Here is an 18,057-nt window from a genome sequence, read left to right on the forward strand (position 1 = left end):
TGCTTCACTCAAATGGAAATGCTTGCATTCAAATATTTGCAAATCTCTTTCTAAAGTCAGCCATTCTACTAGAAAACCATTCAATCTAGTTCATATTTTACATCTGGGTAAAATCTAGCTCCAAATGGTACAAGTTATATCAAGTATTAGCTTTAATTCACATAAAATGGTCTTGTGTAAACATAGTACCATCATGGCTTATTTAGTTTGTTTACAGTCATTCCCCTGGATCTTTCTACCTGGGGAACATCAAAATATTGTTTCTTCCCTGGTTTAATTTGACAATGTAGCAGTATATTGCACAGGATTTGCAAACTAAACAGCTGGTTTCTGCCCCTAGGAATGGGACACCTATTTTCTTTGTTTTCTTCAGGGGTCAAAAGACAAACAGTCAAAGGTGGCCATACAAGTTCAATTTCATCTTAAATTCTTTTTACTAACAGGCAGAATATTCAAAGCAAGCTAATAAAAACTTAACTGGTTAACAAGACCTTGCTACTCAAAAGTTAACAACAAAATCCAGTTTCCTGGTCCAGAGTTTTCCAGAATCCTTTTTAGTAGAAAGAGCATTTAGCAAAATATGACTTTGTTCTGACCATTTTTCTATGGGATTTTGATTTGAGACCTAATTGACTAATTAATCAATTTATAGAAGATCGTCAACCTGAAAGGAAAATGGACAATCTGCCTCAATGAGCAAGATGTAGCTGAGCTTAGGTGACTTTTTAAAAAAAAAACTGACATCTGTTCAAGCGGTGCCACGGCAGATGCTGGAGTCTGAGAACACAGCAGGCCAGGCAGCATCAGAGGAGCAAGAAAGCTGACATTTTGGGTCAGGACCCTTCAAACCACAAGGCTGTAAGTTGGCCTACTCATTGAGAGGAGACCCAGGCAGCCCAGAGTTCATTAGTTTGATCTCAGATGTGGAAGCATTTTGAAGGGTCGAGTAGATTGGGCTTGTGCTTCCTTGGAAGCTAAAGAGGCCTTAACTGCAAGAATCTCCAGGGACTTGACTGGGTGGATGAGGAGATTTGGCTGGTTTTGTTCCCTTGTTTTTGGCAGCATCCAAGACCAAAAGGCTTGTGTTGGGGGTCACCCAGTTGAGATGTAAGGAATCCCTTGGTTACTGAATCTGTGGAATTCTTTACCACAGGGTTGTTGAAGTTGGGTTATTTAAATATATTAAAGGCTGAGACAACTTGTTTTGGTTTTTGACCAGTAGGGAACTAAGCCTTGGCAGGAAAGTGGAGTTGGTGATTCTGATCAGCAATGAGCTTATTTGAAAAAAGCAGAATAGCCTAAATGTGCTGAATAACGTCTGCTATATTTTATGCCCTTAGACATTTTTTAATGTCTGTCATTTAGACTGGCCTGTTTTTAATCCACTTACTTTCCAGTGGGTCCTACATAGAGTAACTTTTTAAACTGAGCAAGATGTACTAGGAAACATGTTACATGGGATAAAAGTTTCTTGTGACACACCCCCCAACTATGGAATGGTGTTTTGAAATATCTTGACAAGGGCTATAATCTAAATATCTCCAAGAAAGCCAGAGTCTGCAAAACTGCCCTCCACTAATGCGGTCTCTGTACAAATCCTGAGATAACAAGCAATGCTGTGTGGGACCAGAGTCTCCCTGACAAAATTGATTTTAGCTATCTCACTAATGAGAGAGCATCACTTCACACTGGGAATTTTTGTTTTAGTCATCAACTTTTTAAACTGGGTTCAGTTTTATTTCGTTAAACGTTATACTCCACATAACAAACTCTCCCTGTAGTTATAATGGCTGCCTTTATCAAAATACCTATCGTGACTAACACTGAATCACAATTTATAGTTTTCCCAAATATTTTAACTCATTGAGATGAATGATGAGCCACCTCCAAACCCTTTGGCAGAGAAGGATAGAAATGGTCATCAGTGCTTGACCAATAGTCTATATTCACAGAAATATACTTCACTTCAAGAATAAAGGATCATCTTATGCACTGGTCTCCTTTTTCATTTGAGGAGACCTTGGCTGTAAAAGTGAAGGATCTCTTGAGGTGAGGCAAGGTAGCCAAACCTCTAGTGATGTGGTTTTAATGTTGGTTTTTTTTTGATAAATCACTTCAAGGCAACTGGATTTTGGTTGGCAAAGTGACTTTTTTTAGTGTGGGATGTGTTCTTTTAATGACACCTCCACCTCTGAAATTAAAAACTATCCACTCTTCGATTTCATTTGAAGTGAAATACTTTGGAAATTGCCTTGGCAAGACTCCATCTCAGACCATTTAGGGAGGAGTTGGGAAACACATGAAGGTCATCCATTTATGTATTTGTTGTTTTTACTATTCTCAATAAACCTGTTCACTCATTAGTTTCTTATCATGGGATTTCTCTGGACTGTTAGTAAATTTTCCTTGAGCTATTTGGTGGACAATCTATGCAAATTGAGGTCTTCAAGCAGTAGCATAAACTAAATAAAACTGAAAGAACTGTGGATACTGGAAATCCAACAAAAACAAATTGATAAAATGCAGCAGTTATGGCAGTATCTGGAGAGAAACTGGAGTTAAAGCTTTGGGTCCTGTGAAGGGTCTTGTCATAGATCTAATTAATTTCTACAAGTGCATGTCCATCAAAGCATGTAACATCTGCCCAGGACACTTGATCACACTTAAAATAGTGCCTCACTACTTGGTCAAGTAACTAAAATTGTGGCTCCAGCTTGATCTCATTTGGCTGAGATAACTACCTTTTAAAGAATAGCATGGCAGTATCAGCATGTCCGATCTCACTACCTTTTCTTGCCCTGCCCTTCTTACTAATTTCATGAATCACTTCCAATAGCCAAAATTATTTTGGGATTTCCCATGACACAGCCATGTTCCACCCAAAGCTTCAGTTTAAAATTGTGCTTCTCAGTTCTGCTTTCCTGCAACAAGTTTTTATCAGCTGGCCTTGTGACCTTGTTGAATATCTATCCTGATTTAATTTTTTAAATGGGCGTGTGTTTGCATGTCACACTAGATCCTTGTTTGAATAATGATTTTTGAAAGATGTGGACTCACTGTTTTAAATATTCTGCCACGAAGATGCATTCTTTTTTAAAAGGTGTAAGTTTTCCTCTTGCAAGGGACCCAAGTGGCAACTTTTTCCAGCATGTTGTTCACTTGTGGCATCCTGTGCTCACTTTTTCAGACTTGAGAGTCTTAAATTTTATTGTTAACGTAGTTCACCATGCCTGCCATGTATTGCAGTGTCTAGAGATTCTGGCCCTGTTTCTTTGGAGCATATCAGCTGCTTATGTTTTGCATGTGATGCATATGCTTTCTGTGCTGAAGTGCATCTTCTACTTAGCTGTGAATTTGTGTGCGTACTTCATGAAATCAGTTGCCTCTTCAACCCAAATTCACTTATGGCCACAGATTACTATTGTACACATAGAAATTATTCTGGTTACCTTCAGTCATTTGGCAGTCACAGCATCCTACTGCACAGGAGTAGGCCCTTCAGCCCAACTTGTCCATGTCAACTATAGTCTTAAACTAAATAGTCCCACTTGCCTGCATGTGGCCTAGTTCCCTCTAAACCATTGCTATTCATTAACCTGTCCAAATGTCTTTAAATGTTGTATTTGTTCGTGCATCTACCACTTCCTCAGGCAGTTCATTCCACCCTTCCTCCGGCACTGAACCTGAAACATCAACTGATTCCTCATCAGCTGAGGCTAGACCTGCTGAGCCTTTCTAGCAACTCCGGTTTTTTGTTTTAAATTTTGTTGACTGGCACAGTAGGCAGTATCCTTTAAAAACTGAGCTTCTTGGTCATGGCAGTGAGCTAAAAATTACTTCCTCACTGGCAGCACTGCCTGTCTATCCTGATTTTGACTTTTCTAATGTTTGGGCAAATACCTGTGAAACTTAGATGCTGTTTTCCTCTTTGTCCATGTGCCATAGATGGTTCCCTCTTGATGTTTTCAAACAAGGCTGCAGGGTAAGACTGAGCACTGGCATCTTCACTCCTCTTTGATAATGCAAGATATATTCAACTGCTGATTACATCTGCACTCAGTTAACTCCTCTGGTTCATGGCACACAATCTTTGTTTAGTTGCCAGAAAGGAGCACTATCTTGTCAGACCACTTGGCATTGCCAGTAACAAACTTCTTTCTGGGGTGAATAGTGAGGATGTTCTACTGCTCTCTACCAGAAAACTGGGAATGCTGAAGTGAAAATGTCAATCAACTAATGTCTTGCTGTAAATTGGGGTTCTGTTCATAATGTTGGACTTGCTAGTGCTACTTTAATGAGTAAATATTTTCTCCTTTTTTTAGGATGTAAGCCCTACCTTGGATTTTTCTTTTCTAGCTAAGTGTGCAACTGATTGGAGCTTTGTATTTAAGGTGCTGTTAGGTCTGTGACATGACTGCTGTTAACTGCCCCTTTTTTGCCTAATTGCTAACCTTGTGACTTGTGCCTCTTGATCCTGCACCTAGGTTTAAGAATTTCAAATTGTTTATGGCAAGCTTTGTTCCATGAAGCTATGACCATGTCGTTGTCTTACAGCCAGTTTCTTGTATCCTGGGTTGGTTGGGGCAGGAGGGAGAGGGAGGTGGTGTTAGGTGGGATGCTAGGAATGGGGGGCGTTTGTATTCAGCAGAATCCTCTTGCTGGGTTAGATTGGATTTGGAAACAATCATGTATTGAATTGGTTCCAAAATGGGAAATGGCTTTAATTAAGTGTAATCCCTACAAAAATTGCAAGCTCTTTCATGTGACTTAATTTGAGACTTGCTTTCATCTAAAAGCTTTTTTGGTGTGGAAATTTCCTAAATTTTGTTCTGACATTACATTCCCGAAAGAGAATTCTAACTTCACTTGCTGAAAGTGTCAGAAGATACTTACAATCCTTTAGTGCTAAGCATAGTGTTATTCTGAAAATGAACAGCCAAGCTTAGCACTAATCATTAAGAGCCATGTTGGACCCCACAGACGATCACTCTTGCACTTAATCAAAACATGGAAGCTATGTCTGTCTTTTCCTGAAGGAAAGAATATCTGAAAAGAGATGAATCCTGATGAGGTTGAGCATTAAATTGAGTGAGTGATTTGTAAGGAGTAAGGGACCATTTTAGCTGAGGTGAGTTAATGGGGAAATGAGTCAGTAAGGCTCAGATGAATTTGAGGATTTCTTGGCATCTGCCGAACTAACAATCCCTTTAATGGCCAGTGTAGGATAGAACTTTTTATGCTCCAAGAACCTTAGGTCACAACACTTTAGCCATGTCAGTTAACTTTGTTGAAGATCCTCAGATATTGATTTTGGAGTGTAGGTAGTGTTGACTCTGCATTTTTTCCCTTCGTAAAAGGGGAAAAGTAACCCAGTTCCAAAGTTCTGTGGCTCTACTGGTAATGTCGAATAGCACATACAGATGTGAGCTTGCTGGAATGGTGTTCAGGTTCCCTGAGGTAGGACAGGTGTTGGGGTTTAAGATGTGAAACATTCTAGGGGGTGCCCACATTCTGGGGAAGTGGATGTGTGATCAGTAAAATAGAAACCTCTTGGTGCAATCTAAATTACTAGATAATGGAAAATTTTATGGATGAGTTATGTAGCAACAAACAACTGTTCTTATTTGGCACTTGTTTCTCTACCCCCACAATCAGGACTAATTGGGAGAGCTGATGAACAAAGGCAGAAAATCTTTATACTAAGTAAAGCAGAAATAGTTATAAAATAACTATCTACCTGACATAGTCAAGTGAAAATGATTGTGATGGGTGACAATGCTTTGATCTGTGCTCCTCCATTTCAGGATTCACCTCAGCTATCCTCTCCAGGAGAAGCCCTAGATATACCAAAATACTGAAAGTACACAAGTCATAATTCTGAGGTATAGGTGACCCACAAGTTACAATCTCAGGTAGAGAACAATTCCCACTTTTGGAGCTTTATTTCTAGTCTGGAAATGTTTAGCTCTGGGACAGTCTTTTTTGAAGTTGCAGCTTTTTGTGGTGAACTCTTACTCTAGCTTAGACTCAGCAAATCTCCCAGCCTAGTTGTTAAACACTTCTCCTCACTTGTCCTGAACCTAATATGAATTATACCACAAGGCTATCTACTCCAGTATGAGGAGCAAGTTGGGTTTTAGAACGTTACAGTACAGGCCCTTCGGCCCTTGTTGTTGTGCTGACCTGTCATACCGATCTGAAGCCCATCTAACCTACACTCTTCCATGTATGTCCATATGCCTAACCAATGATGACTTAAATGTACTTAAAGTTGGTGAATCTACTACCAGTTTTTGGATTAAAATGGGGGAAGGCTAGGGTAGCCAGGAGCAGAGGGACCTGAGGGTTTTGGGAGGTGAAATAGTGGTAGGAGGAATGGTGATGGATCAGAGTATAAAAGTGAGAATCCTGTGGTGAGCCTACTGGAAAAATTAGTTGGTGTGCATTTTGATGCAGTCAAAAGTTTGTTTTTTTTCTTAGTCCACCGTGCTTAGTTGAAACCAGACTTTGCTCTGCTGCTTTGTCAGGTGAAGTCATTACAGATAAACCCACTGGACTATAACCTGGTGGTGTGATTTTTTTTTTCCTGAATTTGTCCACCCTGTTCTGACACCCCTAAATCAATCTGATGTATTATGGTCATGTTCAGCCTACTGTACTCTAGGAAGGATGCCAAGTATTGGCGAAGGTGCCGGGAAGATTTCTTGAGGTGATGAACTTGAACTTGAATTACAAGGATGGATTGGTCAAATTGTAGATCTTTTGAATGGAGATTTTAATGCTGCTTAGAACCACAGGTTTAGACACAAGTAAATCTCTTTTGGTAGAGGTGTGTTGTCTGACATTCTATTGTACACTTTGACCAGTTTATTATCAGTAAGATATGCTTGCCGATGTGCTCTGACCAGATGCAAACAAAAGGCTGCGATTCAAAATCTGTTCAAAACTGTTAACTTAATTTGGACAAATTGTTTTCTAACTATAACTTCCCCAAACTAAGCTGGCTGCTGCCTGGAATAAAAAGCAAGATCTGCTGTGAATTTGATTTTTGGGCTGCTGGATCTAGTTCAGCAACCTCCATCAACAGGGCAAATTGGAGGTGCTTTGCTGCTTTTGACCATGCTACATTGGTTTACTCGGCAAGTTGTGGGAATTTAGATGTGTTGCATGCAGGTGAGGGAAGACCTCACTTGTTTTAACAGGGAATTGAGCTCCATCAGGAGACACCATTGGAACAGGGGTGGGGGGAGGAAAGGCACTCAGACCAGCTGAGTAGTTGAACCTCCAATGTGACTTATTCTAGAACAGTTACTTGGATTTTGGTGAATCTGTTAATCTCTTATCTAAATTCTATTGCGTATGTTGAAGTCACTTCAATTACTTTGTTCCTGGTGGATCTGATTTCTGTAATTTGAGGTTTGGTATACAGTCTTAAGATCTAATTGCAGTCCCCAAATGGAAATGATTGGAGTCCAGATACTTTGTAACCCTACTGCCAAGGAATTTTCTTGCTCGGTGGCTATTTCAAGTGGAACTGCATTGCTCAAAACATCTAGGTTCTTTATTAATATTAACTTGCATTTTTTCTTTTGCTTGAAAACTACCTGCTTTAGTCTCCATTCCAAATCTGCTTATGCAAGATTTCTTGAGTACTCCTCTTCTCTTGTATTGAGGTAGAGTTAGCAGTTTACTGGTGGATGGACATAATCTATTAAATGCATTGCATTAAGCTCAGGGAAAGCGATCTTTATTTCATGCTCACTTTCTTCAGCAAGACTAGGCAACCATCTTGCAGGTATCAGTACTTGTTCTAGTGCTACTTGTGGTTTGCAAATAACCTTGCGCAGTATTTGGGTTACTTGCTGGAGCAGGACATGCCTGAATTTTTGTTCTGATCTAATATTTGTGCTCTTTACTGCAGTTGGAAATAAGTGTGTTCTTTAAGAAGCTTGTGGAATGATTTTGTCAGACCTCTAGATCTGTCAAGTGAAAAAAAACAGTCTTGAGGCTGATGCATTTTAAGAGGAGCAAGTCAATTTAGAAAAGGCAGAAATAAATTAAACCACTTATTTCAAGGCAAGGGGCCTGATGGGTAAGGCAGATAAACTGAGCATCCCAAAAGTGGGACAGGATGTAATTGCTCTTTCAGTGGCTCAGGGAAGGGCAGGACCTGTAGGATCCTACATTGGAAGGATAGAAAAGAAGTGACCTTTTTTGATTTAAGGCTAACATTGTAGCCATATTTGTAGGATAGTGCTGGGAATATGTTAAGTGCAGTGCTATGGGTGGAACTGAAAGGGCTAATAACCTTTCTATCAAGATTGCCTACTATAGAACTAACTAATAGAAGTTCAAGTTCTAAATTGGGGGAAGGCCAATTTGTGTCATATTACACAAGAACTTGAAGTTGATTCAGAATGGATATTTGCAGGTAAAGGACCAGCTGGAAATTGGGAAGCCTTCAAAGATGAGCGTATCTAGACACAGTATTTTCCTCAAGGTAAGAGCAAGGCCAGTAGGTGTAGAGAATGCTGGATGACTGGAGAAATTAGACACTCAGCTCCAAAGGGCAGGAGCTATACATCTACAATAGACAACTAGCACTGAGTGAATTCCTAGAGGAGTATAAAGGTGGTAGGTATACACTGGAGAATAATTGGGAGGGTGAAGAAGGTATGGATTTGCCTTAATTAATTATCCAAGATTCTCCATACACTAAAGTGGCCCTCTTCCCTCCCTAGTTACTGGTTTGTCCTTTAAGATCAACAAAACTATCTGTGTGGAGGTAAGGGAGCTGCTTAATGTGTATTTTGCTTAAATATTTACTGTGGAGCAAGATTTTGGAAGTTAGAGCTTAGAAATAAATACAAATATTAATGTCCACATTACAAAAGGGGTGCTGATGTCTTCAAATGCAAAAGGTGGATCAAGACCCAGGACCTGGTCAGGTGCACCTAGAACTGAGCTGGGTGTGGGTGGGAGGGGTGATTGTTGGGTCCCTCTGCTGTGATATTTGTATCACTAACTACAGGTGAGGTGCTAGACTGGAGATTGGCTGGTGTGGTGCCATTATTTAAGAGTGGTTACCTCCCAGAGGACAACCTCTCTGAAGGGTCTAGGCCCGAAACATCTGCTTTTGTGCTCCTGAGATGCTGCTTGGCCTGCTGTGTTCATCCAGCTTCACACTTTTTGTTATCTTGGATTCTCCAGCATCTGCATTCCCATTATCTCAGGATCTTCACCAGCTGGGTTGATGGGCTAAAGAATAGCAGATGTAGTTAAATTTGGGTGAAAAGTGAGGAGAGGTCTTGGTGAGGTGTTACTGAATAAACTTCTTGGAGTGAAGAGCTATAGATTCTTGAGAGTTACAGGTAAATGGGATAGGGAGGGCAGTGTTAAGTACACTTGTCTTATTGGTCAGTGCACTAGGTATGAGAGTTGGGAGATGTCCTGTACAGCTCTAACACTTGATGAGTTCACTTTGGGAATACAGCATTCAAGTGAGTTTTGAGGAAGGGTCGTGAATCTGTAACACACTAACTCTGATTTACAAAAGGGGTGCACTCTCTTAATTTGACACATTCTTCACTGCAATCAATTTTCCTCTTGTGCTTTTTAATTCAAAAAAGAGCAAAATGGCCAATTGACACTTCTTTTAAACTTCTGGTCCAGTTAGTGTTTTGTTGGCCCGTTGAACTTCCTTCTGCTATTAATGGTATGAAATGGTCTGTTAACACACTACAGGAACAACAAAGCAGAAGTGTCACTTCTTGTGATGCACACTGCCTCCACACCCAAGAGTTAGTGGTTCTTGTCAACTTGATTCATGAGGTTACTGGCCTGAGGAGTGGTGAGACAACAGGATCAACACCAGAATTTTCTGTTAAACAAATGGCTTAATGCTGGGTGCTTTAAACCAAAAGCCCTTGGCCTAATTTGGTTGACCTTCTTGGAATGTGATACTGTATTATAGCTTCTCTAATTATGGTTTGTGAAATTCAGTAGCTGAATGCTCAAGACTGTTACTACACTTGTAGTACATTTTGGGGAGGGGCAACAAAATGTACAAGTTTGAAAGACCATGTTGGCCTGCCTGTCACTAATAACCAGTCAACTGAAAAAATCCACTATCTTACTAGTGTAAAATTGGACAAAACAGCAGTTTAGTTGAGATTTGGATGTTGCAGTCTACTTATCTGGGCAGTACTTTTCAGTGAATAAACTAGGAATACCTTTTCAATTATGTACTTTTTTAACTTGTGCAAATTTTTTTCAAAGTGACACTTGGTCTCGTGTTCTTTATCTGTTTAAAAATTGTGAAGTTGGGGGCTTGCATTTGACGAGGGAATGGAAAGCCTTTTAATGTTTGTTCTTTTATGGTTGGGTTGGTGTGAAATAAGCTGCTTTTCTCATTGCATAAAATAGTGAACCTGAAATCTCCACCATCTCCATTTTGGAACTTTGAACTATTGAGTTGCAAAGTATCACTTTTCCCCCTTCCAGTGGAATGGCTTGGAGTCCCTTTTGCCCAGTGACTATGCTGTATTCAATTCTGTGGCTAGCTAAAATTTTGTTTAAATTCCTCACCACCTCTTCCTGTCTGGCCTTAATTTGGTTATGAGTTTCAGTCAAGGAAGAGGCTCAGGTGCTGATTGTGCCCAAATTCCATGTATCTTTACCCAATGACAGCAAGGGCATGAAAATCTTTCCAAGTCAGGTGGCCTACAGTTTAGGGAAATTGAGTAATGGTGGTCCTGTGCATTTCCTGTCCTGTCCTCCTAAATTGTAGGTTTGGCAGGTGTAGCTCAGAGCTGTTTGTAGTAAATCTTTTGATGTTTCTCTCCCACCACTACATACTAGTGAATGCTTGAGGTGGCAGATGTTCTGCATTTGCTCCGAACAAACTGGATCAGATGAGTCCACGCTCAGTTCAGTTAACGCTTTTTTGTGTATAGAGAAGTTAGCATGATTATACATGGCTTGTCAAAATGCTACTTAAATTCAATGTAACTCAAATTGTTGTATGTCAGGAAAAACAAGGTTTTAATTTATCTAACAGGTTGAAACACTTCCAGTGTTAAAGTGCATGTCTCTACTGTTTAGACAATAGGGTGGCATGTGGGACAGTATAGCAGAAAGTCCAACAGATATGGAGAATTTTGCCTACTGTCCACACTACAATACCTATGACAATGGATCAGAAATACAGTATTTCTGTCCTTGTGCCCTACCTTGTGCATTTTGACAATGAACAGCCTCAATGAAGCTTCATTTCCTGTTTTAAATGTAAAGTGTAAAAAGTCACTTCCTCATGAAACTAAATGTAACTTTTTTAGCTAATTTTAAAATAGTGAGGAAACATTGAGTGTAAAATAAAACTTGGCAACATCCTGGTGGGAAATGTCTCCTTTGACCTAAGATATGGAATGTGAAACTTGCTGACTTTAATTTTCGGCACAACTCTCAAATGTTAAGGAGTCACTTTGTTAAAGCCTTCCATCCACTAATAGTTTAGGTGCTAACAGCTACCTGGCTGCATTTGAATTTTAATTGGCAGGGATTGGGGGGGGGGGGGGGTGGCACGGTGGAATTGACTTTTTTGTTTGAAACTTTATTTTGACCGAAACCATTTTTAAAAAATTACTTTGACCCATGGCTCTCAAATGAGCAACACCAGACTAGCAATGTATTTTTTTCTTCGAGTTTAAATTGCACATACCATTGACTGACTGATCAGTATGCTTCTGAGTAAGTTATTCAACATAACTCTCTGATCTGGAGTTAAATAGCCTGTTATAGATTGTGTTGCATAGTCTTGCAGTAGACTTTTTACTGTGATTTTAGGCTCCTTCAATTATTTTAATCTTGGGATTCACTTTATTGCAATAATAACAGTTGGAAATCTTTAATGGTTTTTTGAGACATTCAACTGATTTGGCAGCATCTGTGGAGAGAACTAAATTTAACTGAGTCCAGGAACCCTTGATCTGAGTTTCTCCAGCAATATCTATTTACAGTATTACTTCCACTTTTTTGCCAATCTGTCTTAAGTAGCATTGTACTCTTTTTAAACTCCACCTCCACTCTCTCTCTTTGTCAAGCTGCTAGTATAAGATTTTGGGATGTCACTAGCAATTATTTCATCTACCTTTCTCCCCTTAGTAACGGAGGCTTAGCCAAGTTGCAGTGTTTTTATTTTGACGTTAACATAATTTCCTCTGCTTTTTTCCTTGATCTCCCAGCTACAAATTCCAAGGAATATCAGAGACCCTGGACAAATAGTAACTTGTCTGAAGTTTGTTTCCTACTAAAGGTAACAGACTGGCAAAATGTTACTTGATGAGCTTATGGAGAGGTGTATTTTGTTTACACAGCTAACCTTCTAGTTTTAGATGAACAATTGCAGTGGTTAAATTTAAAATTTGTTTGCAAAATATTTTTCTAATTTGTTTTCCCATATCCTTGGTACAACCATGCTTTTGTGAGGCATAATGCAATACTTTCCAGTTTCTTTCTTGTGGAGAAACGAAGTAAAGATTTTTGTCTGTAAAACTGCAGCCTCTAAAAGTGAAATTTTGAAACGTTTGCTTTTAAAAGTTACTATTCTAAGTACCTGTAGTATTGTGAACTCTAATCCACTGTTTTTAGTTTTCTCACGAGTCTAAAACTTTTAATTTGTTTAAAATTGTTTAATTGGCGAGACCATAAATTGGAGGAGAGGAAATTCAATTACTTTATTGTTGTATGTTGACTAGTTCTGACTTGTATTACACTTTGGCTGTTAGCATTCTTTTCCAATTCCTAAATTTTTGATTTCAAATGTACTTTTCATAAAAATCTAATATGCATGCATTGTCAGTTTTTTTTTAGTTCTGTGCAGTTGCATATCAAGTTAACAAACAAAATGCTGCATCCTGACCCAATCCCCAAAAAAAACCCAAGAATTCTCTCCATACCAATATTCTTCATCATGCCTCAGGCACTAGAAGGGTGCAAGGCCCAGTGGATCTTCTCCCTTCCCCCCCCCCCCCCCCCCCTCCTCCTCAACCTCAGACAGGTCTTCTGTTGTGACATGGCTATGGCTGCCCCAAGCTTTAGTGCCTCCCTCAGCACTTAGGTCTAGGACTATTTTGGGAATGTACTAGTCTGCAACACTTGATCTGGGTCAGCACCTTGTCCTGGTCTACCACCAAGTTTTGGGCAGACCAAGCAGCTGGTCTTCCAGGTGCAGTTGATGTTTGTTTGGCCTTGGTGTGCATCCTGGAAAGCCAACTGTGTACAGCACAGTTCTGCATCACAGCAGCTGCTTTGGGACAAACCTTCAACACATCATTGCATCTTCCTCCACACTTCCTTTGCAATGGCACGTTCCAGAGGCAGTGGTCAGTCTTACCACCCTGCCTGCTCATGACACAGCTATGAAGAGCAGAGAGGCCTCCTGGTGTCCCAGCCTACTGCTCTTGCATCAATTTTTAGATGTCTTTTGTCACTGGGATTTTGCTGGCAAAACATGGGCCCTACACTTGTCTGTCTTTTTTATATAGTAACTTGCATTCAGTGAACTCTAGTACATCGAAGCATTGTGACAGTTAGTTAATCTTTAACCTATTCTTGACTTTAAGTTTGAACTTTAGTTAGATTTACTTTTGATAACAGTGCCTCTGCTAAGTTTTCTAGAGGTAGAAATGATTGAATTTTCTTCAAAACCTGTGGCTCAGGAGGAATGCCTTCAGTATTTTCAGGTTATTAGTTCATTAGCCATAAACACAAGGAATTTTTTAAAGGTTAATGTGCCACTTTCCTTGGCATTATGGACAAGATCAGCTCTGAAGAAATGATGACAAACCTGTTAATAAATATTAACAAACGAATTTGGGTAACTTCGTATTATAAGTTCTTTACTCTGTACAGCTTTATTGCACAGAGGAAGCTGGGGACCTAGATGCTTGCAGTTGTTAGTCACCAGAAACTACCTTTTTTCAATTCTTTAAAATACAGAAATAGTTTTGTAAAACTTCATAGGTTTTAAGTCTCAAGTAACAAAATAAGTGTCCAGCTTTTTTACATCTATACTGAGCCACCCATGAAGCTAAAATTCCAAGTTAATTGAAGTGTTCAAATTCCACATTCTTGTGGTGATTTTAAATATTTAAGATCCTGTAGTGCACATGTGTAGTTTAAGACCCATGCTAGCTTTTACAAGGTGTAGGTGGCAGATTGTTAAATTTCAAGGGCTCTTGTGATGCAGTGAAAGTATTCCTACTTTTTCTTGGAGCCATGAGGCCTGGGTTCATGTCCCACCTGTTCCATTTGTAGGTAATAACTATCTGGACAACAGGTCGCTTAGAAAATAAGATATTAAAAAAAAAATTAAGGCTCTTGTGTCCTGGGCTGAAGAGAGGGACACCACCATTGCTTGAAGTCCCAACTGTTCCAGAGGTGTGGCATAACATCTGTGAGCCAGTTTAAAAAGAATTTAATTTTAAATGTTAGCCTGATTTTGAAAATATCAGGATATGGGTGAACTGCTACGCAGAAGTCTCTAGTAAAATGTACCAGTTTCCTTTTTGTTCAAATTACTGTAGGTCTGAAATTCAACTAAAGGAGAGAACAAACTGAGTGGGTGCCAGTCTTAACAGCTTGTTTTAATTTTTAAAAATAAAGATATAGGACTCGGTGTGTGTGTGGACTACCCCCATAGAGGGCCAGCAGCCGACTGGTTGGAGCAAGAGATCAAACCTTAGATCAAATGTTCAAACCCAGGTGAAGAATGGCAACTTGATTTTAGAGATGATTATGCTCAGCAGCTGTACTCCAAATTGGGCCCTTGGGATGGAAGACTTAAAACACTAGTCAGATAAAAAGTTTGAGCTATTCCATTTTTAATTGGATCTATTTTCATGCTGGAATTCAAGCTTTTGCTGTTTTCTTTAAAACGCATCACTAAAATATTGCCTTTTATTGGAACTCAACTGCTTTCTTTCCCCCCATTTTTAATAGATGCTAACTGTTCTGGATCTAATAAGTTCCCCTTCATCTCAACAGATCAATGTTCGGGTTACCACCATGGATGCTGAGCTGGAGTTTGCTATCCAACCTAACACCACTGGCAAGCAACTCTTTGATCAGGTAAGTGAGATAAAACACTTCAAATTGGCTTAATCTGATCATCTAAAAGTGTCCTTTTTATTTTGCTGTGCCCATCTTTTGGTTTTTGGAAGAAAAACAAACTCCGTTTCAATCACTGTATAAATGACACAATGAGCTGTACACTTCTCACCAGAGATCTAAATGTGTGCCTTCCTGCTAGAGGTACCAGCCCACCAAATCCAAACCATGGTGTGAATCTGTCATCGTAGACTGTCCTGTAACGTGGGCTTGTAACATGCCTAAGGTTTTAGTAGATTTGTAGCTGTGGTTGTTTGGCTTCCACTGCGAGAGAATTGAAATTGGGGGTAACTGGACACCAGAGGTTAAATAACTGAGGAGGATATCGATTGTCCAGTCAACTGGGCTGAGCAATGGCAAGATAATAAAATGTGAGGCTGGATGAACACAGCAGGCCAAGCAGCATCTCAGGAGCACAAAAGCTGACGTTTCAGGCCTAGACCCTTCATCAGAGAGGGGGATGGGGGGAGGGTTCTGGAATAAATAGGGAGAGAGGGGGAGGCGGACCGAAGATGGAGAGTAAAGAAGATAGGTGGAGAGAGTATAGGTGGGGAGGTAGGGAGGGGATAGGTCAGTCCAGGGAAGACGGACAGGTCAAGGAGGTGGGATGAGGTTAGTAGGTAGATGGGGGTGCGGCTTGGGGTGGGAGGGAGGGATGGGTGAGGGGGGGGTGGGGCGGGGGGAAGAGCTGGGCTGGTTGTGTGGTGCAGTGGGGGGACAGGACGAACGAGGCTGGTTGAGGGATGCAGTAGGCTCGTCCCCTCCCCCCACTGCACCACACAACCAGCCCAGCTCTTCTTCCCCCCCCCCCCCCCCCCCCCCCCCCCCCCCCCCACCCACTGCATCCCAAAACCAGTCCAACCTGTCTCTGCCTCCCTAACCGGTTCTTCCTGTCACCCATCCCTTCCTCCCACACCAAGCTGCACCCCCAGCTACCTACTAACCTCATCCCACCTCCTTGACCTGTCCATCTTCCCTGGACTGACCTATCCCCTCCCTACCTCCCCACCTATACTCTCTCCACCTATCTTCTTTACTCTCCATCTTCGGTCCGCCTCTTCCCCCCCCCCCCCCCCCCTCCTATTTATTCCAGCTCCCTCACCCCATCCCCCTCTCTGATGAAGGGTCTAGGCCTGAAACGTCAGCTTTTGTGCTCCTGAGATGCTGCTTGGCCTGCTGTGTTCATCCAGCCTCTCATTTGATTATCTTGGAATTCTCCAGCATCTGCAGTTCCCATTATCTCTGAGCAATGGCAGTTGGAATTCAACTTGGAAGAGAGAAATTAACCATGAATGGTAGAACTCTCATGCTGACTACAAAGGCTCCCCTTTGTAGTCATCGACAGATCCTTGAAGGCAAGAGCGCAGGCAGTGAAGGTGGTTAAGACAGCTGGGTTACATGCCTTCATTAGCTGAAGGATAAAACAAAAGAGCATGGACTTGCAGCTGGCTCGGCCACATCTGGAATACTGTGCAGTTCTGCTCACTACAACGTGTAGGAAAAATGATTGTACTGGAGTGGGCACAAAGGAGATTGACCAGGATGTAGCTTGGGCTGGTGTTTGAGTGTTGAGCAAAGACTGGATAGACTAGGACTTGAGATGGAGCAAGAATAGTTGGATTGGTGCACCCAGAATGTGAGCAATTTGAGGCAAAGGCTGGATAAGTGCTCTCGGTTGGATCAATAATAGGCAGAGTTAGGTGTTTTTCTTGTTGTTTTCAATAGCCAGCAGGTGGAGGTTGAGTTGAATTATCAGTATGACTGGCTACATGCACACTCCCCCGCCCTGGTTAGCAACAGCTTGCTGTCTCTGTGTTCAGCTCTGGGAAGGGTCACTGGACCTGAAACGTTAGTTTTTTGGGGGGTTTTTTCCCCTTCATGGATACTTCCAGACCTGTTGAGCTTTACCAGCAACTCCTGATTTTTGTTCCTGATTTACAGCATGTACCATTCTTTTGGCTTAATCTTTTAGTGTGTGTGGCTGGTTGAATGAATTATTTTCATGATCATTATATTGGATAATAGGCATCTAAGTTGCTGGGGTGAAATGTCAGCCAAGTAACAGTGGCAACATGTAAATTTTATTTTTTGGTAGCAACTCATAAATAGGAATCCTGACTTGTGAAATAACAAGGTGTGGAGCTGGATGAACTCAGCAGGCCAAGCAGCAGCATAAGAGCAGGAAAGCTGATGTTTCAGGCCTAGACCCTTTAGCAGAAACGTCAGCCTTCCTGCTCCTCTGCTGTTTGGCCTACTGTGTCCATCCAGCTCTAACCTTGTTATCTCAGATTCTCCAGTATCTGCAGTTCTTATTCCTGATAAATGAATGCTGTTTTGGAAAAATTTCCATCTGATATTCATAAGCACCCAGTGTTGGTTTAAAATTTAGTGTCCTGACTTATTTCAATTGCATACTTTCTTAATTGGTGTCCAGCATCTTCATTTGCAGACCATGAAGCTGAAATTACCTGCCATCTGCATTTGATGCCATTTAGAATGTAAATTTTGAAAACACATCCTTAATGTCCATCCCTGTGCCAGGAACTAAAGGTGCCTCTACTACACTAACACTATTTTAAGCCAAGTGTCGTTCTTTTTGAGTTGAACTCCAGGTCAATGGTGCCAGCAGAATTTTAATCTGCTCTAACAATTTGTGCCTTTTGAGCTTGATCTTCAAAGCATGACAAAAATACTTCAGCATATCAGCATGTAGGTGCAATATTGAATCAGTGAGTGCTGTAGCAGTTTGATAAAATGGTGTTTTTTTTTAAAACCAGCAATGGGGTTTCTCTGCTGCCCCGTAGTTCAGTCAAGGGCAGGATGTGAGAATTTCCTGTGCAGTTTTTGGACCGTTGAATAGAGTAACAATCTTGGTAATTCTTCTTGATC

At 40.8% G+C, this 18,057-nt stretch overlaps 1 protein-coding gene across 2 annotated transcripts in view; it reads left to right on the plus strand.

Moving 5' to 3' along the window:
• msna (moesin a) overlaps positions 1-18,057 on the plus strand; it is an 87,854-nt gene that overhangs the window by 25,187 nt on the left and 44,610 nt on the right. For both annotated transcript variants that reach the window (XM_048544373.2, XM_048544375.2), the window contains exon 2: positions 15,046-15,129. In XM_048544373.2, the coding sequence (XP_048400330.2) occupies positions 15,046-15,129 (84 nt within the window). The remainder of the gene's footprint in view (positions 1-15,045; positions 15,130-18,057) is intronic.

This window comes from Stegostoma tigrinum, chromosome 15 (genome assembly GCF_030684315.1).
Source record: "Stegostoma tigrinum isolate sSteTig4 chromosome 15, sSteTig4.hap1, whole genome shotgun sequence".
Classification (NCBI taxonomy): domain Eukaryota; kingdom Metazoa; phylum Chordata; class Chondrichthyes; order Orectolobiformes; family Stegostomatidae; genus Stegostoma; species Stegostoma tigrinum.